Source organism: Aquila chrysaetos, chromosome 8 (genome assembly GCF_900496995.4).
Source record: "Aquila chrysaetos chrysaetos chromosome 8, bAquChr1.4, whole genome shotgun sequence".
In the NCBI taxonomy this organism is placed as follows: domain Eukaryota; kingdom Metazoa; phylum Chordata; class Aves; order Accipitriformes; family Accipitridae; genus Aquila; species Aquila chrysaetos.
In genome coordinates, this window is record NC_044011.1 from 778,336 (window position 1) to 804,311 (window position 25,976).

At 58.7% G+C, this 25,976-nt stretch overlaps 2 protein-coding genes across 11 annotated transcripts in view; both read left to right on the forward strand.

The window, feature by feature from the left end:
* Window positions 1-25,976, forward strand: part of ZNF385C (zinc finger protein 385C) — a 99,586-nt gene that overhangs the window by 59,965 nt on the left and 13,645 nt on the right. For 7 of the 8 annotated variants that reach the window (XM_030021677.2, XM_030021678.2, XM_030021680.2 and 4 more), the window contains one exon: window positions 24,658-24,800. In XM_030021677.2, the coding sequence (XP_029877537.1) occupies window positions 24,658-24,800 (143 nt within the window). Of the gene's footprint in view, window positions 1-1,977; window positions 2,094-24,657; window positions 24,801-25,976 lie in introns of those variants that run through there. The other variant, XM_030021685.2, reaches the window with a different exon arrangement.
* On the forward strand, window positions 1,648-18,603 carry C8H17orf113 (chromosome 8 C17orf113 homolog). 3 transcript variants are annotated; one of them, XM_030021674.1, is made up of 3 exons: window positions 1,648-1,718; window positions 14,036-14,664; window positions 16,382-18,603. In XM_030021674.1, the coding sequence occupies exons 2-3, from the start codon at window positions 14,146-14,148 to the stop codon at window positions 17,912-17,914; spliced, it is 2,052 nt and encodes a 683-aa protein (XP_029877534.1). In that variant the 5' UTR covers window positions 1,648-1,718; window positions 14,036-14,145; the 3' UTR covers window positions 17,915-18,603. The 3 variants fall into 3 exon arrangements, with proteins under 3 accessions (XP_029877534.1, XP_029877531.1, XP_029877532.1); XM_030021671.1 differs by lacking the exon at window positions 1,648-1,718 and adding an exon at window positions 10,336-10,767 and having other exon boundaries at window positions 14,136-14,664; XM_030021672.1 differs by lacking the exon at window positions 1,648-1,718 and adding an exon at window positions 10,337-10,767.

Consider the following 25,976-nt stretch of genomic DNA (forward strand, 5'->3'; position numbering starts at 1 on the left):
CAAACTGCTGATGACATTAAACAAATTAATACCAGGTTTAAATAGCCTGCCGGGAGGCTGGTAACAGGCGGTGCGGGCCCAGCTGTCAATCCTAGATTAGCGAGTGCCCAGGCTAAACTTACTGCTGCTGCTAACAACCCCGAAAGCAATATCCTGTGCAGGGGGCACGTGTGCCCAGTGCATCGGCCCTGCTTGAGGCTTTACCGGTGCTGCCCCGGTGCCAGCCGAGCGCGGGTGGGTGTTGGGAGGAGGTGTGCAGGGGGCCCTGATGGCTTTGGGTGCTTTTCAGAGCACCAAAATGCTAGAATTTTCCCCAAAAGTGCCTGGTCTGGCTGTAGCACCTGGGAAGGGAATTTGGCATCTCACGGTTTACATCTTTGTTTTTTCCTCTGCTTGTGGCTGACAGAGAGGGGTTCCTGCCTGACTCTTTGAATTGTTTGACTTGAGGGAAGTATTTAAATCCCTCTCTGTTGTCGTCTCCCTTTGGGGGGGGGGAGAGATGATTATTTCCTCTTTTCACAAGCAGAGGTTCTTCATCATTTCCCTCTTTAAAAGGCACCATGCAATCAAGTTATGAACCTCCCCTCCCGAGAAGCTCTGGAGGCCAAAAACTGAGCCCAGAGAATGTGCTGCCATCAGGGAGTCCAACTGCCTCAGCCTTTGCTGACAAAAACAATGGGGAAGGCAGCAAACCTTGGGTTCCAGGGCATATGCAAAACCCCAATCATGGGGGGCTGGGGCGAGCCCCCCACCTGGGGCAGGCTGCCCGCATCCACCCGTGTCACCCCACAAGGTGATGCCGTAGCTGGATCGAATCCTGCGCGTTTCCAGCGCTCGGGGGTGGGGCTGAGCCAGGCAGGGACATGCAGGTGCCCCCCTTTCCCCGTGGGGCCGCACTGCCTGCGCAGGTTGTCTGGCACCTGATGGATGCCCCGGGGCTGGCTGGGAGGTTTGGACCTCTCTTGTGGGGATAGTGGAAAAAGGGATGAGTTCATGCTGCTGCTCTCGGGCCAGCGTCTCAGTTGTGAACCCCGAAAGCCGAGGGACGCGCTGGTGACTGGAGGGGGGATGCATGCCGGTGTGTGCGGGACGTGCTCGGCTTCCCAGGGAAGTGAGGCTCACGCCGGTCAGAGGGATGGTGGGCTCAGCCTGCGTCTCGCTCACGGGGGGATTTTGGGGAGCCTTTTCCAGAGGGGATCAGGTGGGAGGGTGGCTGCCGCGGCTGTCCCCCCTCCCTGAGCAGACCCTGCACGGGGCATCTCAGCAGGTGCCTGCCCCACCACGGCCACCCCAAAACAGCTCCCTTGGAGGGGGGGTCCTGGGCTCCCTCCTCCCCGCTTAAAGCCGCTTTGCTTTGGCAGCCCCGCTGCTCGCTCCGTGCCAGGCTCGGCAAGAAAAGGGCGCTGGTGCTGCGCCGGGGGGGGGAGCCGGTGTCCCCCCCAATACCCCCCCCCCTTGCCATGTTAATACCCGGCACCTCCGGCTGCTTTTCGCCTCTGCGCTCCGGGGCTCGCACCGCCCGACGGCTTTCGGCGGGTAACTGCGGGGTGCGCGGGGGCGGCGGGCGCGCCCCGCCCTGCCCCGCCCTGCTCTGCCCCGCCCCGCCCCGCCCCGCCCCGCCCCGCCCTGCCCTGCCCTCCCCTGCCCGCAGCCCAGCCGGGCGAACGGGAGGCACCAGCAGCGCCGAGGCGAGGCAGCCGGATCCAAAATGCTTCTAGGTGGGTGGAACGCAACTTTCCCTCCCCCGCGGGAGCAGCCGGCCGGAGGTTGCTCAGCCCCCCCCCCCCCCCGACGCCCCCATCGGCCCCCCACTGCTCCCATTAATCCGCGGGAAAGCCGTTTGCGGAGCTCGCTGGGCGCGGAGGGGGGGTCAGCGGGAGCCCTGCGTTGCACAGAGACCCTGGGAGCGGGCAGGGCTCTGGGGCTCGGCCGGCATGGGAAGGGGGTCCGGCGGGGGCTGGCGGGGGGCAAGGCTCGCCCCGCTGCTGTCTCCGGGATGTTCCCGCCTGCACGGAGCCAATTCAAGCGTTCCTGCAGGCAGCCGCTGCCTTTTGCCGAGTTACTTGAGCTTGAGAAAATTGCAATCAATCAAGGTACGAGTTGTTCTTTAAAGAAAAAAAAAACCTCACTATCTAATTGTTTCTTATTTTCTGGGGAGCTCTGCTAAGGTTATGGGAAGGGGTGTCTTTTCTCCCCTTTGCAATTTTGACCACAGACTTAACTCTTAGTAGTGAAAAATCGAGGTGGGTTATTTACTGCCAGGAACGAGCTCCAGAATGTGTGGTGCTTGAGGAGTCCAGGCTCAGGAGCGAGGGGCTGGTAACAGACGTGGCATCAAACACAAACATTGATTCACCTGTGCGGTCCCCATCCTGCTCCCATCAGGGCTTCGGCATGCTAAATTACCCTTGTGAGATTTTCTTCTTTCTAAGCAAATCAGGTTGTTACTGTTCCCTATTGCCATCCTGCCTGAAAACCAATTTAAAGAGCTGTTCTTTTTATTTGCATCAACAAAGCTGTGTACCATACACCCACAAAATGGTCCCTCGCAGCCCAGGCACACATGCAGCCTGTTTCTTCGGCTTCTAGCCTGCTAATCCTAATTACTTACGGGATTCAAGCTGAGTTTGACTCACTGCATCTTATTGATTTTTTCTCAGGGCTGCAAAAAGAGGAAGAAAAAGGTCACACGCTGACATGGCTTTATTTTGCCCTTGCCGTTCGTTTGGGGGTCAGCTCTGACTTGTGTTTCTGCTGCACCCGTGATGCAAATGTTTGATGCTTTTTGTGTGAAATGAGGCCGGAGGGAGCGACCGGCAGCGCCTTGGCAGAAAAGGCAGAGAAACGCTGGCCGGGTGCGGGGTGGTGGTGCTTTGCTGTTGGCTTTGGCTGGCTCGGGCTCAGGGAGCGGAGCGGCAGCAGCAAATGGAGCGCGGCGCTGCTCTCAGACCCATTTCACGTGCAGATTCGGGGCTGGTAATTTCGGTGGTTTTGTTATTATCGGCATTAACTTTCCAGCAGGCAGCTGGGGAAGGAGCATCGCCCCTGGCTGCTGCCTGCGCTGGGCAGCAATGGGGGTCCCTGCGGGCAGCGGTGCTGGTTCTCCCCATGCATGTACATATGCATGCGGTGTGCATGTACGTGTGAGTGTCTGCAGGTCCACATGCTTACCTGCACTCATTTTCCTCTGGTAACGTATCGCTGGCGTGTGCTTGTCGGTGCCTGTGGCTGCAGGAGAGCAGCCAGGCCAGGGGAACGGAGGATGTTATTGAGCTGGCACATCTGACGGGGCTTCTCCGAGGTGCTTGCTTTGTTGTAACTGCAGCCTTACCCGTCAGCTGTCTCCTATGGATCACTTTAATTTTTCTAATAGTTTGAAACACAATCTTTTCTCCATGAGCTGTCTTTCCCTGTATTTCTGGAACATGTAACGCTACTCGGGATATTTATCTGGAATACTTGTCAGGCAAAGCAGTTTTAAAAAAAAACACAAAACCACCCCAAAGCTTGCTTTTAGCCTTGTGGTCTCAAATATGTAGAAAATGTTGTAAAGCCACTAAAGCTTCAACTTTGAACCCGTTCTGCCGGGTGCGGTGCCAGGGGCTCGCTGGCGATCTCTGTGCTGGGGCCGGGGCCGCGGGACCGTGGTGCTCTGGGTAGAGAAATGCGTTGGTTGCAAGGTGCTTGTGCGGTGGCTGCGCCCTGCGAGTGTCAAGCATCCTCTCCCTCACTGTGTTTTAAATGTCTCTTCAAAAGCAAGTGGGAACTCGGAGTCACCCGGCTTCGCTCCGTGCCACAGCGCAAACCTGCGGTGGGCAGCGCAGGGTGGGACCATGCGTGGGGCCTGATGCTGCTTCGAGTTTGCTGTTGTTAATTGGCTGCTTAATGAGGCTTCCTGTCCTCTCCGTGGTTGTGGGGCTAACACAGAAGGGAGCCTGTCCCCTCTCAACCGCTGGGTTTGGCTTTGGGGCTCCTTCATCAGATGGTGGGACTGAGCTTTCCCTGAGGTTGTTTTGGGTGAATTTCCCTGTAAATGCAGCAGTTGTTTTTGTTGCCAGGGGCTTGCTCTGAGAAATGTCCTGGGGAAAACATCTGTCCCCTGGTTTCAACCACGAGCGACACCCGGGGGGGGGCACTGGGGGCTCTGAGCTCCTCCGACAGCCTCAGCCTCCCCTTCGGAGTATTTTTAGACCAAGCTGTCATCTAATCTTGACCTCCAGTATGATGTGGGCTAGAAAATATCACTGCGTTTCCAGCATCAAGCTGAGGGTATAACTCACAAATTTTTTTAGACCATTTTTAATTATACTTTACCTTGCTGGAATAATGAGTTGCTAACAAGTATGCAAACATGAACTTTGCTGAAGTTTCTGCAGTGACGATGCTCCCAGCAGGCTGCTGGTGGCTGTGCTGCCGGCACCGATGCTTTGATGGTCCATTCCAACACCCGCCTGATGTCCCAAAGCTCTAATGACTGCAGGGGCTGGGTATTAACAGATTGCTTTTTTTTCCCTCTTCTGAACGGGATGTTAGAACGAGTAGGCTGGCTGTTCCCACTCTTCTCTGAAGTGATTATATTAGCACGGCCTGGGTAGGAGTGGCGGAAATTACAATGAAATACTAGCAGTAGGAAATAAAAATCTAATTAAAAAATAATGACAGATGTGTGTCATCTTCCAAACCCTGGGTATGACCAGCCTGGCCCGAGGGCAGCCGTGGTGGGGAGTTACGCACTTATGCAGCTGTCAGCGCAAATGTGACGGGTGCTGTGCTCGGGGCTCCCAGAAAATAATGTTGTGAGCAGAAAGCAGGTGGGGGGGAGCAAGGGGCTTTGACCTTCGTAAAGCTTAGGGGGGATATGTAAATGGGGTTTGAAAATCCTCTCGGCCCCCCCCCAGGGCTTACACCCCTGAAGTCTGAGCTGGTGGGATGCCCTGCAAGTGGGGCGATTCCCCTTTTACCCCCCGCCAAGCAAAGCGGGGAGGGACTGGCTGAAGGCCACATGGTTTCACTGCTGGGGGGGGCATTGGGGACAGCCGTGATGTTGTCACGTGCGGTGGTTTGGGCCTCACCATGGTGGTCTGCATGCATCGCTCCAGCAGGTCTGGGATGGTACTGCTGAGAAGAGATGGCCACTGGCCTGGAGCCTGGCTCTGCCACCGACTGCCAGGTGGCCCCGGCCATGTCACTTATTCTCTCTGAGCCCATCTGTCTCCTCATGGCTCTTCTCTGCTCTCCGGGGGCTCGGTTCCCTGGGGAAGGGCCAGCCCAGCCCTGGCTGTGCGAGGGAGGCACCTGCCTTCAGGTGCTTCAATAATAGAAATCATTAATTTTCACTGCTAATGGAGGAAACGCTGCACTATGAAAAATGTGCGTTGGCTTAGAGGCAATTCAAAAGGCTGGTAGAGACGGGAGCCCCTTAATTTGTTCCAAATTGGTTATTTCACTGGAACGGTGAGAAAGCATCAATTTGAGTATCTTTTTTCCCTTTTCATTTCTGTCAGTCGCTTCCTGGCTGTAATGAATTGGACTCTGCTGTAATTTTTATGATTTAAACGATGCCCAGATTAAAGGCTGAACTAATCTGGTGCTCCAGTCTCCCCGCTGAGCTTGCCATATTTCGGAAGGACCCTGACCTCTCCCCCACCACCACCCCAGAGGAGAAGGCGATGGTGGGGAGGGGTGGGCAGGGCTTTGGGGAGCGGAGTCTGGATCAGTGTTTAATGCTTGCTGCCTCCTTTTTGCCACTGCCCCAGGTCGGGTTTAGCCCAGCTCCTTCCCGAGCTCCTCGGTACCTGTCGCAGAGATCAGCAAGGTCTCAGCCAGGCTGCGCCAACCCCGGTCGGGGCTGGATGGGGGCTCTGCAAGGAGGGCATTGCTAAATGCTCATTTTCAGATCATTAGCTGACACATGAGGAGATCTGGGAATTAAAATCCAAGAGGAGGTGGGCTCGATGCTTGTGGACATGAGGAGGAACAGAGGCGTGATAGAGCAAGACCTGTGTCCAGTTTTGCTCCTCTGAAAGCATTTATTATATCATTTGTGCAGGGTTCCTGCTCCCTGCAGCTCTTGGGGTGCTGGGTGCTGCCGAGCTGCCTTTCGAGGACCAGGTGCATCAACTGGGAGGGAGCCCAGGGTGGGAGGTTACCTTGCCTCTGCTTCTGCTCTTGCTCCTTGACAAAAGGGCTTTGCCCTTCTCGGCTGCTGCATGGCAGAGAGCAAACTGGCCCTATCTCTGATCGGAGGAACGTTAGCCCGGAGCTGGGGTCACTGGCGGGGGAGAAATGAGCACTGCTCCCCTCCCCAGCCCAGACAAATAATCCTGTTTGTGGCCATGCCTGGGAGTTTGCAGGGATGTCATCTGAGTTTATTTCAAGGCTTGTTCCCTGCCAGCTCAAGTCATGCAGCAAAAGGTTGTGACAAGGCTGTGCAGGGGAAGGAGGCGTGCGGCAGCATCCTGCAAGCTGGTAGTGGCTGGGGGAGCGGGGGGCCCCCGTGTCAGCTACTCAGGGGGCTTCCTTCTCCAGCATGGTCCCATGGTCCCCTCTCCATGGCCCACTGCCCACCCAGGCCCCTTTGCAAGGACCTGGGTGTGCCTGAGCCAGAGCCCCTGTGCCCGTGGCGGTTCTGGAAGGGCCCCCCCCGGCAGACAAGGAACAACCCCCCCGAGTACCCTGGGGATGTGCAGGAGAGCTGGGACACAGCAGGGAAATATTGGGGTCCCCCAGCATATGCCCCATCCCCTTTTCTGAGCCGAGGCACCCGTTCCTTCCCGTGACCCTCCGGTCTCTTTGCAGCGATGCTGCGAAACAGCAGATCCCGCAGGAGGAGCGAGCCCTGCCAGGTCTGCCTGGCCAGGCAACAGCCCCGGGGGGGTTGCAGAAGTATTTTTAATTTGTCTGAGCTGACACGGTGTTGAGTGCTGTCTCCCTCACAGAGGGACGGCTCTCTCCTACACAAGACAGCGGCTCCTCACAGCCTGCCTTCCTCCGCCATGCACAGCAGAGATTAAATTGAACTGTCACCACCTTTGGGTGCGAGGGATGCTGCGGTGGGCAAAGCCGGCGGGGGGGCTGGGGTTGCTCCCGTGCGTCCTCCCATGCATGCCCCTGCTGCTCCCGGCCCCCCGTTCGTTTTGGGGCCTGGCACAGATGGGCCTTTGGGTGCAGAGGGGGGGAGCGGGGACCTGCAGGGCAGCGTGCTCCTTCCCTCCCCCCAAAATCCTCCCTGTGCAGAGCTGACACAGCAGCCCTCCTCGGGCAGCGTGTCGGGGCTCTCCCACCCTGTCCCCATGGGATGGATGGGCAGGGAGAGGAGGAGGGCGGCTGCTGGAGCCGGGCAGGAGAGCCGGTGGGCTGCGAGGGGATGGGGCTCTCCTGGGTTAGCAGCTTCGGGAGCACCAGCAACTCCGCTTCCCTGCTGGAAAAGCGTGAGTCATTCCCCAGAGACTGAGAGACTGGCTTAAAGCAGCAAAGGAAAACAAAATCTCATAAATACGTTTGGACTCGGGGATTTAATATCTTTTGGGGTAACGTGGCTGGGTTTTCAGTCTCTTCTGTTCAGCTCAGAACTCTTCTGTTCAATGAAAAACCCTGGGGGAAATGCAGCCCCCAGACGTGGGGCTGAAGTGCTGGCGAGGGGTGCCAGGGTCTGGCCCCTCAGCATCCCCGGCAGGAGCTGTGTGCCTTGGGTTTGGTTCAGCCATCGAAGGCGTGGGGCTGAAATGGAAACTGTGGCTCATCGGGCAGCGGCCGCCCTCGTGCCATGCTGATGATAAATGTGCTCGTGCAGACCGGGCACCTGCCCGCCGAGCTCTCTAGGCATGTCATGGGGGAGAAAAATAGCAATGATCGAATCAAACCAAGACTGCTGCTGCTGCATAGGAGTACATAGAAATATTTCCATCTCAGTTCCTTTAGGAAGGACGTCTGCCATCCCACAAGGTCGCAAGGGCAGGGGTGCTCATCAGGGTCAGGGACATGCTGCAATCACTGCCCAAAATCCACGTTAAAGCTGGAGGCTTCCAACAGAAATGTGAATTCATGGAGAAATGAAAAAGAGGCAATTAAAAGACTCTTTCACATGAAGCATTTCAGCCGTTTCCTGTAGCCTCCCCACCACAGGACCCCAGGCAGAGGTGCGCAGGGCAGAAGTGACCAGCGGGTTCAGCCGTGCCCCCTGGCACGAAGCAGGCAGAACCCCCCCGCTTCCTCCACCACCCCGGTGCCTGCAGGGTTCACCCAGCACACCCTGGTTTTCCCAGCCCTCTCCCTGGGCTTGGTATGCCTCGGCAGGCACCCGGGGTCTCTACCTGGCCACTCGGCCCCTGGCAGATGCCTGTGTGTCTGTCCTCATCCCACCCTTGCCCCCGCGAGACCGCCGTGGTTTGGCATTAATATGGGTGAGGATGTGAGCTGGGTGGCTGGCAGGGCTGGAGCTGCTCCTGATGGGTTACCGACCCCTCCAGAGCCGGGCACAGTAAATTACGGCCCCCCACCCTGGGCAGGCAGCTTTCACCTTCACCGGCTGATGCCTGTCTCCCTGCCTGGCGCTGGGGCAGGGTCTCCTTGCCCCATGCAGGGGCTGCCGTGTGCCAGGGGCTCTGCAGCAGCGGTTTGCCCACCAGTGAAACATCCTGCAGAGCAGCCGACCTGCTCCGTGTCCCTGGTTTTCTGGCTGTGCTCAGAGAGGAGCCTGGTCCCTGCTGCGATGCCGCGTGCTGCCGCAGTTGGCTTGCCCAGCGGGATTTTGGTGTCCTGCCTGGTCCCCATTGCTTCTTTTCATGAGTGGTTTTGTTTCTTCACTGCAGATTTTTCCTGCCTGTCTCCCTTTGGGTTGTGATAATTATAAGTGACTGCGTTTGTATCTGGTGCTGGGGAAAGCGGAGGGGAGGATGGGCAGCGAGTGCTTTTGCCAAATCCACCTGTTTTCCAGGACTTTGCATGGGGCTCATTGGTGCTCCCTGTCCCTCTGCTCTGGGTTTGGGTGCCTCTCCCGACAGTGTGGGGCAGGAGCAGCCTGTGGGATCGGACCAGGCTGCTCCCTTTGGGAACCAGAGGGGAAAAGCAAGTGTGTTCCTGGCTGGAGTCCCCCGGTCCTGCCAGTGCATCCCGTTGTAAGGGGCTCGGCAGGGGCCAAGTGCTGCCAGGGCCCATGGGAAACGGGGTCGACCCCAGCCTGTGGGGCCGCTGGCTGCTGCCGCTCCCCGTGCCGGGACCGCTGACCTTTGCAATCCTGCTCCGGATGCTGCAAACCAGGGGATGCGGCAGCCTCCTGCCTGAAAACTGATTAAAAAGGCTAAGTCCTCTTTTCTCGCTTGCATTAGCACAAGAATAAATAGTGCATATTTTCACCCCTAGGAGCCCCGTCTCTGGTTTCACCCAGCTCCTGTTAGCTTTAACCCTGGGCTGAGGTGGCTGGGCAGGAATGTCCCAGGAGCAGGAAGAGCCTCTTGCCCCGGGACATGTGGAGGAGCCTAAAGAGAGGAATTCACTCGGGGGCCGCCGGTCCCCTCCCTGGTGCGGAGCCAGCCAGAGCCAGGTACAATGCAGCCCCTAATCCAGGCACATACCGTGGGGCCGCAGCCCCTGTCGAGGCCCGACTGTGCACCGGGCGCAGGTGGAGTCGGGGCCGAGAGCATCCTCCAGCGACTGGCCACCGTGTCCGTGCTGTGGGACGGGGAGGGGTGTTCCCATTCGGAGCTCCCGTGGATCATCGGTGCTCTTTGGGATTTTAGTGTCCTTGGGAGCCTTGTTCGGGGGAAAGCAAAGGTGGCATAAAATCTGATTTTTGGAAGAAGTTGAGGGGCTCTAAAATTCACCTGCATTTAGTGCTAAAAGAAGGGGTTTTTGGTGTTAGTGGAGCTCCCGTTCTTGTTAGGGTGCCCCAGCACGAGGGGGCTGGTGCCAGGGCCAGTCCCAGCGCCAGTCCTGCCGCTACAGACCAGGAGCTCGGTCCGAGTCCCGCTGCAGTGTTCCCGCTGAGGGGCTCGGACCTGGATTTTGCAAAAGCTCAAGGCCTGTGGGCAGGGCTGGGGAGCTGCTTTGCCCACAGCTGCCAGCTCGCGGGGCGCTCGGGTCCCGGCTCTACCCAGACCCGAGGGAACCCATCCCGGCTGGATGCAGCTTGTCCTGCCGTGCGTCCTCGGCCGAGGGACCCGCGGTGGGGGGCCACGAGCCGGGCACCCCGCGCCCGTCGCCTTTGCCGTCCTCGCACTTCGGCGGAACGCGCCTTGCCAGGGAAGCGCGTGTCGGGCGCGGGGCCCAGCTCGGCGCGCTCCCCTTCCCCGGGGGGCCGGAGACCATCGCCCGGTCGCCGCCTCCACCGGCCCCGGCGGCCGGACCGCCGCCACGCCGCCTTTCCCCGTTCGCGGCCACCGCTAGTGGCCACTGCCGCCGTCGGCTGCCGGGAGCATCGGCGGAGCCAGACAGTCCTCGCAGCAAGATGGCTGCTCCCATGCTCCCGTGAGCACCGGGCGGCAGCCGCAGGCTTTGTTCCCGCAGCCGCCGCGCTCGGGGCCGCGGCAGCGCCGGAGGGGGCGTCCGCCCCCCCCCCCTCCCTGCGCCGAGCGGGGCTGCCGGGGCGGGGGGTGCGCTGCTGCCGCTCCCTGCCTCCCGGCGGGTTCCGTTTTCCTTTTATTTTTTTTTTTTTTTGTCTTTGCATTGTTTGGCTGGGTTTGGTTTTTAATTAGATTTTTTTTTTTTCCCCCCTCTTTAAAAACCAAAATCTGGGAAGTTCATCCCAAAGCCTATGGCAGCCTTTCAATGGTACGTATGTAGGGGGAGGGTGGGTGGGTGGGCTGGGTGCCGGGGTCGTGTGCCGCTCTGCTCACCCTCACCCGGGCAGGCGTGAGGTGACCGGCAGCCGTGGGTGACGCGCCCGGGGGGTGCGAGGGTCAGCGCAGCGGCTCGTCCTCCTGCGCGTAAATCCTGATCCTGCCCAAACTTCCCTGCCGACCGTGCTCCTGCCCCGGCTGCGGGGAGCAGCGGGCTGGTGGGGGTGCCGTAGTGTCACCCCCACTCCCGAGCCGCTTCGTCCCCACACGTGCTGCCCGGTCCCGGAGGAAACGCAGCGCTGCTTTTCCCCATGGCCAGCAGCGGCCGGGGAGCGACGTGCACGGCGGCAGTGAAGGGTGCCCGGAGCTGGTGCTGGTGCAGAGCAGGCGCTGCGGGAAGTGGTGCCGCAGTACTCTGCTCCATCCCGAGCTCTCCCCGGTCCCGTGCGCCCTAGACACTAATTGCTGCTCTTTTTCTTTCTTTCCAAGGTAGCGGTTTTTGCTGGAGCAAGCACTGGGGGTTCTGTGTAGGTGGGGATGAGTTTGGGAGCGAATGGAGTCGGTGACAGGGAGGGAATGGCGGAAACCGCCCCCCGGGACCGTGCGCTGTGCCAGTTGCAGCCAGGGCACGCCAAGCTCGACGCCTGCCCGGCGCGGGGATCGGGGCGGTGGGTCCGGGGCAGGCTGAGCCCGTGAACCGTGAGCAAGGCTGTCGAAGACGGCAGAGCTGTCCACGCTGCGCAGGCACCTCCTCCCGTTTCGGGGGCAAGCCCCGAGCCTCACTGGGGCGCGGCAGGGGCACCGGCGCAATCCCAACCCTGGCAGAGCCTGCGTCCCCGGGGAATGTCTGACGGGTGCTGGCAACTGCAGAGGAAAACATTCAGCAAGACAAGTCTGGGCTTTGACTCTCACGTGGCAAGTCCGTCACAGTTTCCTAATTAACGTGCTTCCGAGGAGACGCTGCTCTGGCTGGCACTTGGCGGCTGTGGTGCAGCTCTTGGACCGGCCTGAGGAAGCGGCTGCAGCTTTGTCGGGACCCCCCGGCTGTGGGAATTGTTCCCTGGGTGCTCCCGGCTGCACCGTGCCAAGGTTTGGGACCAGGCAGGAGACCTGCCTCTGGGAAGCAAACCAAACCACATTAAACAGGCTAAGAGCAAGATGCAGAGGGAATCCACACACCCGTTAGCCTTGAAAGCTTTGTGCTCCCTGCGGGCAGGAAAAAACTCCTAGCAGGGCCGTGTCCTGGGGTTTCTCTCTGCTTCCTTGGAAGCATTTGATGCTAACTGTGGTTAGAGCCAAGTTTTGGACTAGCAAAGTTGTACTCTGACCTGGGCTGGCTGCTCTGGTCCTTCTGTCCCTGTCCCCCTGCCCTTGTAGAGCTGGCTTGCAGCTCCCAGTTTGCTGGAAGAGCACAGGGTGAGAGCTCCCAGGGCTGGAAGCAGAAGGGTAACGCTCTGAACATGCACACGTGTCTAGTGAACCGGGACAGGGCTGCTAAGGGAGCTGGGACCATGATGCACCTGGACGGCAGCAATGGGAAATACGGGCTCCGAGGGTCCGCACCGTGCTGGCCCCACAACACCCACCTCTGCAGGGTGAGGTGCTTGGTGCCTGGCTGGCATGCAGGCTGCGGCCGGGCTTGGAGATGCCGGTGCTGCCTGCTCCTCTGCCGGCTCCTGTCTGGGGGCAGGCATGTTTTCTCTCTGGACAGAGAGGGTTTCTTGGCCTCTGATGCCTTTTTACCAAGTTACTCTGGTTTCTGTGATGGAGGAGCAAAGCGGGAGTGCTGCTTCTGTCCGGCGTGACAGCAGGCTTTGGTACATCCACCCTCTTTCAGGAGGAGTTTGATGGGAAGGAGAAGGAGAGGGTCCCTGAAAAGCTGGGTGCAGCCAGAAGAAACTCTTAGAGCCGGGGGAAGACTCACAGCTTGGAGCTGGACCTGGGGGGGACCAGCAAGGTGGTGAGGGAGGACGGGCAGCTGCTCCTGAGCACCCCAGGGAAAGCACAGGGGCTGAGCATGGTTACCCTTTCCCCTCCCGCTGTCAGTAAAGGACATTCCTTGGTCCTGGGGAGTGTGGCTGGGCGAAGGGAGTCCAGTAGCTGCGGTGCTACCTGGCCGTGGTGCCGGGCAGCTCCACCGCCACCCGGCCAGCATCACCCAGGGCTGCCCAAGGGGAACCCCTGCTCCACAGAGGCGGGTGTTTGCAGCTCTGGGAGTCGGGGTGTTGCTCTAACGCCTAAATCATGAGGCTTCCCACTTCTTCCTGAGCGCTGTGGTAACGGCTCTGGTGCTTGGGGGTTTTGTTCTTTAGAAAAACCTCAAGTTCCTCGTGGGTTTCTCAGCAAGTCATACTGACTGACAGTATTCCCTGGCTTGCACTGCTGCTGAATGTCCATTTTCTTTCCTTTTCCCTCTGCGTTTCATTTCACCCCCTTTCCCCAACCTGTGCTGGGTTCCTCCTCCCATTGCCTTTATCAAGGCTCATTTTGGTTCTTCAATCCATTTCACGGAGGAATGCAAGGACTGGACTGAGTGGGGCTTAAGTATAGGGACGGAGTTGAGCGGATGCTTAAATACTTTCACCTACCTGGTTTAAACACGTGCGTAAGTGCTTTGCAGACTCAGGCTCCGGTAGATGCTCAGGAGCCCTGGCTGGAAGGGGTCCTGTGCATCAGCCGCCCCCAGGAGGGATGCTGGGCTGGGGTTCTGACTGTGCAGAGCACAGCCCCGCTGCCACGGGACACAACGTGGCTTTGGCAATTTCCCGGGATAGAGACAAGCAAGGGAGGAATGAAAACACACATGTGTGCACGCAAGCACGTATTTCTGAGCTGGCCTCCAAGTCATCCTCGTTCAGCTCCAGGTCTCTGGCACTTGCTGTCAGCAGCGGGTGCTGCTCCTCGTGGGGCTGAACACTCGTTTTTAGATGTTTGGTCCAAAGCCAGCTTTGAACGTGCCATACCTTCCCAGCATCAGCCGCAGCATGGAGGTCTGGTCTGATGGGAAGCGTGTTTGGGTGTCTGTGTGATCACGAGGACCGTGCGTGTGTGCCAGTCCCACTGCTGACACCGAGAGCTGCCGGTGACACCGATGAGGCGCTCGGTGGGATCCCCCTGCGCGGTGCCGGGGCTGTCGCACAGCCCTGCTTGCCCGGAGTGCTGCCACCGCAGCTCTTCATTAGAGCCAAGAATAAACGATGAGCACAGGCTGAGGTTTGCAGGGCCCTAATCCCTTTCCCTTGTGTCTCTTTCATCTCCAGTCGGACCAGGAGAGTTGTAATAGACCTTCTTACTAAATTAAATGTAGAGGCTGCTCCTCCAAGGCACATTTCAGTTCAACCGTAGTGTTTGATTTCCCAGCCACAGCAATATGGTGCCTCCAGGGAAAAAGCCAGCTGGGGAAACTTCCAATTCCAATAAAAAATGTAAGCGCTATTTCAATGAGCACTGGAAGGAAGAATTTACCTGGCTGGAGTTTGACTATGAGAGGAAACTCATGTTTTGCATAGAGTGTCGGCAGGCGCTGGTGAAGAACAAGCACGGTAAAGCGGAGAACGCTTTTACCGTGGGCACGGACAACTTCCAACGCCATGCCCTGCTGCGGCACGTCACCTCTGGCGCTCACCGCCAGGCGCTGGCGGTGAACCGGGAGCAGCTGGCTTTCGAGACCCGCGTCCACGGCCACCCGGAGCTGCGCTCGGTCATCAAGGTGGAGGTCAACCCGGCGAAGGTGGCCGTCCTCACCACTGTCTACTGGATGGCGAAGGAGGAGATCCCAGACGAGAAGTGCTCCTCCCTGCTCGACTTCCAGAAGTTCAACCTGTGCCAGGCGCTGCTGGCCTCCGAGCACAGCGAGTACTACCACCCCAGCAGCGTCAGGGAGATGCAGGTGTGTATGTCGGGCTGGGGGCTCTGCACCCGCGTTTGACGGCTGCTTTGGGGCCGCGTGGTGCCGCGCGGCCGCCTGCCTGCGAAGCCGCCCGCACCCGCCGCGTTCGGCAGAGCGGGTTGGCTTCCCAGCACCCCGTCGAGCGTCGCCAGCGCCCGCTTGGCTTTTCTTCGGGCGCTGCATGTGCGAGCAAGGAGCCTTAAGCACGAGCTCCCATCCCGCGGGCCCCGGTGAAACGCAGGGGGGGCGAGCGTGTGCTCTGCCTCGCCAGGGCCAGAGCCGTCTTTGCGGCGAGGATCGCTGGATCTTCCCGGCGGCGTGAGCCCCGGAGGGCCGGAGCTGGGTGCCGTGGCGGCAGGCAGAGCAGGCAGGAGGCCGGGCAGGGAGCTGGTGTCCCAGGCAGAGCAGGGGCTGGGGCCGTTGGCTGCTCGGGAGCACTGACAGGCTCTGTGTCAGCGTTGGCTGATGGGCAGACATCTGTCCCCGTCCTTGGACAGGTAAACGCGCCCGGTGGCACCAGGGCACATCCGCGATGTGCTTGGGACCACCGGCCCCGTCCACAAAACCAGGCTGCTCTGGGGCATGCTCTAGTCTCACGGGGGAGCCGGTGGAGCCAGGCGATGCTCCTGTTCTCTAGGAGCTTCAGTGGAGACTGGAAGGTCCTCCACATTGAACATCAACGTGGCACTTTCTTGGTGTCATTCCCTGATTTGACAAAGCAGGAGAAGGCGATGGGCTCCCTCGAAGGAGCCTCGGGCTCATGGTCACGCGTGCGCTTCCAGACACGCAGGGAGACCGAGAGCATCCTCTCCCGTCTGAGCCTGCCAGGCTGCTTGAAGGATAAAAGCTCAGGAGTTCAATTAGCACATGAGCACTGTGGGTTTTTCCTCTTTTGCCCTAAACTGAGCAATCAGAAAGATCAAGTAGCCTGAGAGTTTAGAAAGGATTTTCTTAATTTTACAAATGCTTCATGCCTGTTAAAATCAAATTAAATTTTTAGTGAGTCTTGGCCATTTGCCAGGCTTTTTAGATCTCTAAAGAGCCTTATTTTTCTGCAGATAGACTAAATCCACTAATTAGATTTCTCAGCCTGAAGTGCTACTTACAGCATTCACCCACACTGAGGAAGTTTTCCTTTTGAACCGGGGCGTTTGCCTGAAATGTGGAAAACTGAGTAAAGAAGGAGAAGATGCTGTAGAGTTTTGCTGCTGCTCCTACCCGTGCTGGGCTTGTAAAACATGAGTGTAATTGCTGAAGTTTGAACCAAGGCAGTGGGTTGTCGGCGTCTTGCCTCGCTCCCGGCACAGGCAGGGTCTCGAGAACCCAGGTGACGGCGGGGTGCGGCGGCTCGGTGCTGCCCCGGCGGTGTTTGGTCCTGCTGAAGCTGTGAGGCTCCAACCCCCGGCTCAGGGCACGGTCCCCCGAGCTCTCTGCACTTCGCTCGGTGCTTGGGCTGCAGGCCAGGAGCGGGAGGAGACGGTATATTAGAGAAAAAAAAAAAAGTGATTTCCAGCTTGTATGTGTACTTGTACATACAACTTGCTTAAGGGCTTTTCTCCGACTCGGGACCTTGCGCCGCTTCTGGGGAGATCCGAGGGCGGGAGCCTTGCAGCTCGCTTTGCGCTGGGTGCTGTGCATCTCCCGCGTGCTTTTGAAGTTCATTTGTGTTTCTCTTTCCCTCCCCGCCTGCCCTGCGCACCTCCTTTAACTGGCTCAGGCAGCGATCGCCAAAGTCCTGCACAACGAGGACAGGCACAGGATAAAAGCTTCGCCGTTTGTTGGGCTGGTGGTGGACGAGACGGTGGACGTCCTGGAGCACCGCAGCCTCGCCATGTTCACCACCACCGTCTCCCCCTGCAACGGGCAGACCTCCGCCACCTTCCTGGGGAGCTTCGAGCTGCCCGCTGGGGAGGCCTCCACGGTGGCGGGCAAGGTGGGCGAGGTGATGCGCTCCTTCGGCATCCCCACCATGAAGATCACCTGGCTCAGCGCCGACAGCGCCTCGCTGGTGGCCGAGCGGCTGAGCGGGGTGGGGACCGCGCTGACCTCCCTCTGCCCGCTCCTCACGGAGATGCACTGCCTGTCCCACGGGAGCTCCCTGCTGCCGGCCGAGAGCATCGTCAGCATTGAATATCTCCAGAAATACGAGACCACTGTGGACGCCGTGTACAGGCTCTACTCCAGCTTCAGGGGGGAAAGCAACGGCCTGCAGGAGCTGCGGAGCGTCCTGGACCTCTGTGAGATAGACCTCGGGAGCCCCAAAGCCATCCACTGGACTTCTATTTTCCCAGCCGTGGAAGCCATCGATTCCTCGTGGCCCACGCTGGTGCTGCTGCTGGAGAGCGAGGCGGAGCGGTCGCCCGTGGCCCACGGCCTCTGCGAAGAGCTCAAGAAGTTCCAGTTTGTGGCCTTCACCAAGATCCTCCTGGACGTCCTCCCCGTCTTCCAGAAACTCAGCCGCTTCTTCCAGATCGAGGACTTCGACCTCTCCATCCTGAAGCCCATCGTCTCTGCCACGGCCACCACTCTGCAGGCCCAGAAGAGCGCCAGCGGCCAGAACCTCCAGGAGTTCCTCAACGAGATGAACGAGCACCCGCGGGACGACCGGGAGGGCGAGAGCCGCCTCTACTACAAGGGTGTTGAGCTGGCCAACTGCTCCAAGGTCCACCTGAAGCACTTTGAGCGCCTGAAGGAGAGCTACCTGGAGAGTGTGCGGGGCAACCTGCTGGACAGGTTCCCCAGCAGAGTCCTGGAGGCCATCAGCTCCTTCTCGGCCATCTTCAACCCCAAGTGCTACCCCCAGTCTTTGGAGGACATTGGCAGCTACGGGGTCAGCGAGCTGAATTTCCTCCTGCAGGCTTACTCCCGGGTGGTGGTGAGCGAGAGGGCCCTGAGCGATTTCCCCCTCTTCAAGCGGATCGTCTTCAGCCTCAGCCAGCTCTCCTTCAAGGACCTCTGCGTCAAGCTGGTCTACAGCAACTCTGAGATGCACGAGCTCTTCCCGGACTTCGCTGTCCTTGCGGCCATCGCCCTGGCCTTGCCACTGGGCTCGGTCCTTGCCGAGAAGATCAGCCGGGGCCGGGAGCTGCTGAAGCGCGGCCGGTTGCGCTGCACGAAGGACGAGGGGCTCTCCGACCTCATGAAGATCGCCATCGATGGGCCGGCCATCAACGAGTTTGACTTTGCGTTGGCCATCGAGCACTACGAGAGCATGAGGGAGTCCGGCTTCATTGTGGCGCAGGTGAAGTGAGCGGCAGCCGGCAAAGGCAGACCCCTGCGGGCAGGGAGCCGGGTCCTGCGGCCAGCCCTGAGCGCCGGCTTGATGCCACCTTTCCCCATCGCTGGTCACCGCTGGGGCCGGGCAGCTGCCAGTGGATGGTGACCTGCTCTGTGCTGGGAAGAGGAAATGGGATCCTTCACAAAGCCATGCTAGTTGCATGACCACCCCTCCCTCATCCATCTGAATTGGCCAGAATTTAAAATCTTGGGGCTACCTGAAATCCAAATTGCACAGAGGTTTTTTTCAAGGTTTTGTTGTTATTTTGTTTTAGGGAGATGAAGGCAAATCTTCTCTTGAGCTCAAATGTCACATTGCCTTTGCACAATGATATGCAGCAGCTTTTACTTAGTACTCTGCAAAAAATATCTGATTTTTGTTGTTTTGGAGCCTCGAGAATGAATGCAGAAAAGGCAGTGCATCTTTCTAGCTCCGTGGCAAACCCTAAAATGCCTGGCGGTGTCTTCTTGGTATTCCTTGCGCACAGCACAAAATTTTTTTAGCAGTGGCATCAAGTCCTGATCATTTCAAGAGCAAGAGATTTAGAGAATGATATTGTAATCACCGAGGAAATAGTAACTTCTAAATGCATCATTGTGTATATATGTGTATGTGTATATATATATAAAAATATATATATAAATATATATATATTAAAAAGGTCTATCTTAATTTTCCTAGTGTTTAAAGTACAAAGATATCTAAAAGGACTTTTTTTGCAATGACAGAATAAATTATAAGCAGGGGTCCAAAAAATAATAAATAGCGAATTCCTGGTCTTTTCAAAACGGCATCACATACCTACGTTCCCTTTGCACTCTGAGCTCTCTGCAACCAAACAAAGAGTCTTTTAACACCTGCTTTTGGGACAAACCTGAGTTGTTTGGCTTGTGTTTTTCCTTTTAAACATTCCCTTTACACCAAAGCGAGCGAAGCCGTCAGGAGCCCACGGCGGGACGGGGCTTGGGCTCCTCTGCCGCCGGGGTCTGGGTGTGTGAGCACGGTGGCCGAGCAGGGCAGTGGTGCTGCGTGGCATGTCTGGGTGTTATGGGGCTTCTCTGGTTTTAACTTGGAGGGATGTTTTCTTCAGTTCTGTTGGAGTGGGTGAGAAGACCCTTCTGACTGATTTTAATCCGCAATTAAGCCAACGCAGCAGCCTGAAGCATCACGTCGGTTTAATAGTGAGTGCTGGGTCCTCCTGTGGGATTCGGCTCCGCTCCTTCCTTGGGTAAGTTGACTCCGTCCCGCAGATGCAGGGTCCGTGTCTGGCAGGATTTGACCCCAATGTCCATAACGCTGACGGTCCCCGTTGGTCCTGTGCGGTTGCCTCCGGCTGGGACTTGTGCTGCAGCAACATGGAAGGGCTGGAGTGGGGGGGCTTGGGCTCATTGCTCCCCCTCTTCTGGAGTGAGCAGCCGCTGCCCCTGGCAGAAGGACCTTCCTCCGCCCCAGCCCTGGCTCGCGGAGCCCCTCCAGCTCTGGAGAGCAGCCTGGATGGCTGGAGGGCTCGCACAGCCCCGGGAGCAGTACTCAGCCAGGACGGCTGCCTCCCCGGCTGGGGTCCCCCCATTGCTCCGAGGGGCAGTTTGCTGTCTGCCCGACCGAACGGGTACCGTGCCCCCGGACCCCCGTGTCGGATGTGCAGACAGGGTGTTTGGGGGTGCCCGGCGGTGTCTCAGGGGCTCCCGCGGGTGTGCTGTGCCCTGTGCCTGCGGTGGAGGCAGGGAAAGCCAGGATTTCTGTCCTCGGGGCTGGTGGCAGGTGACTGCTGATGGCCCAGAGTCCGTGTCCTTCTGGCTGATCTGTGAGGTGGAGATGCTGGTTTGATGGCAAGTGTATTTGGGTGAAGGCTGCTCGCTCACAAGCATCCCCCGGTTCAGGTTTGTGGTTCTTGGCGTGCCCTTGTCCTGCAAGCTGGGTTTTGCTGCGGGCTGCTTTCTGTCCAAACGGTGCGTGTAGAGGAGGCAGCTGTGGCTGTCGAAAGCTGGAAATAGGAGGATTTACCAGGGCAGCGCTCACAACGTGCGCTGTCCTCGTGTTCCCAGGGAGGCTGGGAACCGGCGTCAGTGCCAGAGCCTGATGCACAGAGCAGCTCTGCAGCCGCTGGGCAGGGGGGTCTTTGGCCCTTCCTTTCCGTCGGGCTGCACTGGAGCTGGGTGGGATGGAGGGGCTGCGCTTGGCCAAGGCTGGTCCTGCTGCAGGGACTGCCGGGGCCTGGAGCAAACCCAGTGTGCCAGGGCAGCCGCAGCATCACTGTCTCCAGGGCCAACAGATCTGCTGCACTGCGGTCTGGGTCGGGTTTGCTGGGTCTGGTTGCTCTGGGAGTCCAATGCGGTGCAATCATTCGTTACTGGTCCAGACCCTGAGTGGTGCTGGGGCTGCTCCGGTGCTGCAGTCATGGTCCAGTGTTGTGACCGGGTGTTGCTGCTCTTCTGCCAGCAGCCTTTGGCATCGGGGAGCACACATGTGTTTCCCAGAGAGTCTCCTGGAAATAGCTGGAGTGAATTCAGCCGATGCTTGGCCAGAGACAAAAGCTTTAAAGCCCTGGGTAAGGAATTTGAGACACCACCAAAATTTGCTAAGAACACCTACCAAACAGGAGGCAGCCAGTCTGCTTTTGTGTGAATAAACAGCTCCTGTCTCCATCTGTCCTGTGCAGACTGTGCCAGATGCTCTCGCGAGGCAGCCGACGTCTGCAGAGATGGGTCCTTGGCAGATTCTCGTGTCAGTATGAAAACCCACAGCATTGTCCCTGCCGCTTTCAAAGGTGTTTCTTGGGGGTTCACACATATGTAGCGTTAGAGCACAGCAGTTGCTCTGATCTGTCTTGCAGGAGACCTGGGAGAAAACCCACTGCAGACGTGTGGTGTAGTCGCTGTGCGCAGCACAAAGAGGTGGTGGGGACCAGCTGGGGATGGCGGCCGGGCAAGGTCCTGGGTGGGCTCGGTTAAATGAAGGACTGAAACACGTCTTTAAATTCCAAGCGACCCCTCCAAGAGTTGCGTGCCTGCAGGACGGAAGCTGGGCAGAGCTTCAAGGCGCTGGGAAGCGGCTGAGCCGACGGTTCCAGGCTGAGCCCCAGGCAGAGGATGCGCAGCACCGCAGCGGTGATGCCGTGTGGTTTGGCGTCTTTCAGTCAGGCCTGGATGCTCAGTTAAGAACGGCTGTGCACCCTCCCTGCGGAGCTGGAGGGGGGTGAAGGGACCCCCCCAGGCTGCAGCGGCTCAGACCTGACCATCGATCAGAAATTTAATTCAGCGACTTGGCAGGGAGGGTGCCCCACGCAGCAGGGACGGGCACCGCGACCCACCCCTGCGGCTTCAGCTGGGTGACATGTGCCGAGAACCCGGCTGGGGCGTGGGGCAGCGCCTGCAGTGCCCCTGGTGCTTGTGCCAGGAGCACGGGGCTCCTGCGCTGCCCTCCTTGCACCAGCCCTTCAAAATGCTCCGCGGAGCCCTGGGCACGTCCCGTCCCGGCAGGACCCGCGGGGCTGACGCCGCGGTGCCAGAGCGGCCGTGTTTGCTGCAGAGGTAGGGGCTCCTCTGCCAAAACGGGGGGAGAGACAAAGGCAGCGCTGTGGCAGGGGGATGGTCCTGCTCCAGAGCTGCACACTGAGCATCTGGGGATGCCATTCACCAGCAAAGCCCACCCCGCTGGTGGCCGTGCCCGTCACCTCGGGTAAGGTCGTGTCATTCTATACAGACCTGGGGGCCCTGCCACTCTCCCCAAAGCAAATCCCCTTAATTGAGTGTCTAATTAATACCTAAAAATACAGCCTGCAGCTGCTGCCGGAATCTGCCCTGCAGCAAAGGTAAGGCAGGAGCCGCAGCGGCGCAGCCCCGTAACCTTGGGAAGGTGTCCCAAGAGCACCGTGCGGGTGCCCTGTGCCCCGGCGGGGTGCTGCGGCATGCCGGGGCGGCTCGCTCCTCGCCGGGGATCTCCGCCGGTGCCGGGACTGCGGCTGTGCCCCTCGTCTGCCCTCTCACTGCACGTGGTGCTTACGCTTTGGTGATCATCTGAGGTTCCGGCAAACCAAAGCTGATGGTGACTTTGTCCCTGTGCCGCGTGGCTGCTGTCCTGTTTCCCCTCTGTAGCCAGGGGACGGCGAGGCACACCGGCTGCAGCTCGTCCCTTCTGCAGCGAGCGCTGGCTTTCCTCCTTTTGCCGGCTGCAGGTGTGTGGCCGCTCCTCGCAGGGTGCCTGACCGACGATGATGCTGTTTGAGGCTTTCGGCCCTTTTCTTGCTCGTGGGGGTCTTGTCTACTTCAGCGGCAGAACCAGGAGGGAAAGGTCCTGCCCCATCCACAGGGTCCCGTCTCGGCTGGGGTTTCTGGGCTCCCTCCTCACAGCCTCTTTTACCCCTGGACTGCAGACCCAGCCCAGAAACATGTTTAATCCACAAATTTGGGCTCAGGGACGTGCCAAAGCGGCTTGTTGTATTGCATCCTTACTGTGTCGGTGGCAGCAGCTGCCACAGGCGGTGGCCGTCCCTGGGAGCCCCTGTCCTCCCCCCAGCACCCCCGGGCCATGCACCCGCCCGGCACAGGAGCTTCTCCCTGGGGAGCAAACCCCTCAGCTGCGGAGCCAGGCAGCAGGAGTCGGGTTTTGCCAGCGTGGTGGTGTGTGCTGAGCTGCAAACTCCCTTTATTCAGTTACTGATGATGGGGGCAGAGGCGTTCGCCTGCCCTCTTGTTCCTCCCAGTGGTAAGTGTAATATATATTTTTTCTTAAGGCCAGTTCAGTCAGTGCAAAGTGTACTGACAAAGGCAAGCAGAAAGTCTCGCAATCCAGCCCCAAATGCCTTTGTTGTAACTGCTGCTCTCCGTAGGGTCGCGGCTGCGTGTGTGGGCTAGGGGGGGTCCCCAGGGGCTGGCTCCTCGGGTGCCGGCCCTGCCGTCTCAGATGATTTGATGCAGAAATACTGTTTCATGCCTCAGAAGGTTAATTATGCATCGTTCACCCATTTCTGCTTGCTTTTGCTCCCTCCCTCATCGCTGTTGCTATAATTTTATTTATTTATTTTTAAACAGTTTCACAGATTTCCCTTCTGGGCGACTCTGGAATTAACTCGATCAATGCACGCCTGATGAAGCAAAATGTAATTTTTCCCCGGAGTCAGGCCTGACTCAGGGACGGCTCCAGTGCCGCTGAAGAGCCGCCTGCGTGCGCTCTCCCAGAAAGAGGTCGTCGTTGCCCGCAGGGCCCACGCAGCGAGCGCTCGCTGCTCAAATCCGGAAAATCTTTCAAACTTTGAATTTCAGATTTGTATCTTGGCTCCTGCACCAGCCTGGTTTCTGCCAGCGGAGGGTCGGGTGTGGAGCAAAAAGCAAAGTACAGCAGGAGAGCAGCACCGACCCGCTGCCGGACTGGGGTCCTCGTCCTGCACAGCCGGTGTCGGGGTGTGGGGGGGCTGGAGGGGGGCGAGTGCCTCGGCACTGTCCCAAAGTGGCACCGGTGAATATGGCTCCCAGTCAGTGTTTCTGCTGCGGGAGGACCCGACCCCTCGGGCACTGGCTGCTTTCATCCTCCCACGAGGGACTGGTGCTCTTCTCAGCACTGGGGCGGGCAGGGGGCTCCACGACAGCCTTCGAGGTGAAAAAGAGCCCAGAAATCCCCCCCCAAAAAGGAACATTGTCCTTGTCCTTGTTCCAGGCAGAGGGACAGGGCTGCTGAGGTGGGCCGGAGGAGGGAGAAGGTCTGAAGCCGGGCGAGATGCGAATGGGCTTTTCGGACTCACAGCATTTTGAAACCTTTTCTTATTTATTGCATTTTATTCATTTGTTTATTTTAACTTTTCCCCCCTCCTTGCTCTCAGAGCTGTACGTAGGTGCAGGAGCCCAGCCTGGGCCCTCCGTGGGTCAGAGGATGCTTTCCTGGGGGGGATGGATGAGTCCGGGTGGAAAACCGCTGCCCTTGGGCTGCTGAGCGGGGCGAAGCGCTGGGACGGGGAGCGGGCTGGAGAGAGAGCCCCTCTGTCTGGCCTTCCCTTCTTCCCAGGGGTGTTTTCTTTTTAAACAGAAAATTATTAATAACTCCAGGCTATTTTTAAATCGCACGGCGGAGCTCGTGGTTAGCTTGCGGGGGACGATGGGGAGCAGGCGGGTCTAGTGCAGGAGCCGGCGGGTCAGGGTGGGGGGAGCCCATCTCCGGGGGTTTCCACCCAAAATACCTGTGGAGGAGCAGAGCTGGGGCACCCACGCGGCTTGGATGGTCCCAGGGGCACCCAAAATTTAACACCTTTGCAAAGCCGGGTCGGTGTCCTGGCGGGGGCTGCTCAGCCCTCTGCCCTCCCACCTGACGCTCGCAGGGGTGCTCGGGGCCGGGGTGCTCCTTCGGTCAGCCAAAAAAGCACCGGCCCCGGTAAGGAGGAGCCCCCATGGTGCTGGCGTAGGAGAGCCTGGGGCTGCGTGGGCTCCCGTGGGAGAGCCTGGGGAAGGGGCTGTTTCCCCGGGGGAGGTTTTGAAGCCTTTTGGAGGGTTCAGAGCAAACTCCTGCGCATGTCAACGCTCCGATGCGAAGATGGCTAACATTCGGCTTTGAACCAGGATGCTGGTTTTGAGCCCGAAAGGCAGAGGGGTGCCCAGGGCCACCCTGGGCTGGGACATTTTGCTGAGGAGGGTCCGGAGCCCATGGCAGATGGCCCCACGTGCCGTGTCCCCCCGCTGTGAGCAGGGGCCACCAACGCTAACGCTGCTCTTTCCCCTCTGCCTGCCCAGGTCCCTCCGGACACAGCAGCCCCCTCTTAGCGTCGTTGCCTATCCCCGGCCGTCCCCTTCATCCTCCCTTGGACATCAAGCACTTTCTGACCTTCAGGCTCAACGGGACGTCACCGCTCAACCTCTTCCCCAACTTCAACACGGTGAGTCCCAGGGGGTGGGTGGGCATCGGCTGCTGGACCCCTTCGCCCCTGCAGCAGCCCCTCTTCTGCACGGCACTGCTTCTCGAACCCCGCCAGGTAATTTCTGGCTTAATTACTGGGGTCTTTGGCTGCTGGATGCTAGCGCAATGCGCCTGCCTTGCCCTTAGCTCAGACGGTTCCTGCCCAGCCATCACCCTTATATACCAAAATTAAAAAGATGGTTCATTTTAACCAAGATCAATTGGATTTTGCTCCGGGAATCAATAGTAATAAAGTAGCTCTGGAGAGCAGTTCATTAGTTGAAAAATAAAGAAAAGGAAAGAAAGAGAGAGAAGGCGTATAAAGACACAAGGAACATGGATGGTGCTGCATGGCTGCGGGTGTTGGGTGAGCCTGGTTGCTGTGGGACTTCTCCCACTGCCCAGCTGGGCTCGGGGTCCCCAACCTTGAACCACCGGACCAAGGGTTGCTTGGGTGGTGCAACTGGACATGTCTCTCTAGAAATGTTCTGTTATACATCTAAATTGACATGGATATGGCCAAAGACATACGACAGGATCTCAGGCATGAAATGGCCTTTTCCCCTCTCCGTGCCGCTCTCCCCAGGCTGATCTCAGCCTGGCTGGGGTCTCCGTCCACCTGGGCACTGCCCCATGCCTCTTGCTGACGGAGAGGGATGGGGGTCCGCTCCAGGAGCCCCTCTCTTGCCTTGCTTTGGGTCCCTGCCCTGCTGTTTCAGCCACCTGGGATTCCCCGGGACCTGGCTCCTGGCATTGCCGAGAAGCAGGTTTTGCTCTTGCTGAGGGGCAGTGGTGGTGGGGAGCGGGACCCGGGGCCGCTCCCCTGCTCTCCCCCAACAGAGGCAGGGCAGACGTTTCTGCGTTTTGTAAATGCCTGGTTGTTATCCCTTGTGAGCCTGGAAATGCGACTTTCCTGAGCTCCCTCCCCGCTCGCTCGCCGGCCTTTTGTAAGTGGCTTTGAGATTAAACGTGCTCGGAAGGTGCAAATTATCGCTGAGATCTTCAAAGACGGCCGTAGAAATTAAGTACAGGATTCCTGTTGCTGTTAAATGGGATTCAGACATCTAACTCCTTTAAGCTCTTTTGAAATCCCAGCTCTAGCCTGTCTTTCCCCTGTGCTAACAAGCAGAAACACAGGAGAGGAGGATTTTTTTGA

Coding starts and splice junctions, on each gene's coding strand:
- C8H17orf113 (XM_030021671.1), top strand. Junction 14,665..16,381: donor GCAGCGTCAGGGAGATGCAG/GTGTGTATGTCG, acceptor TAACTGGCTCAG/GCAGCGATCGCCAAAGTCCT.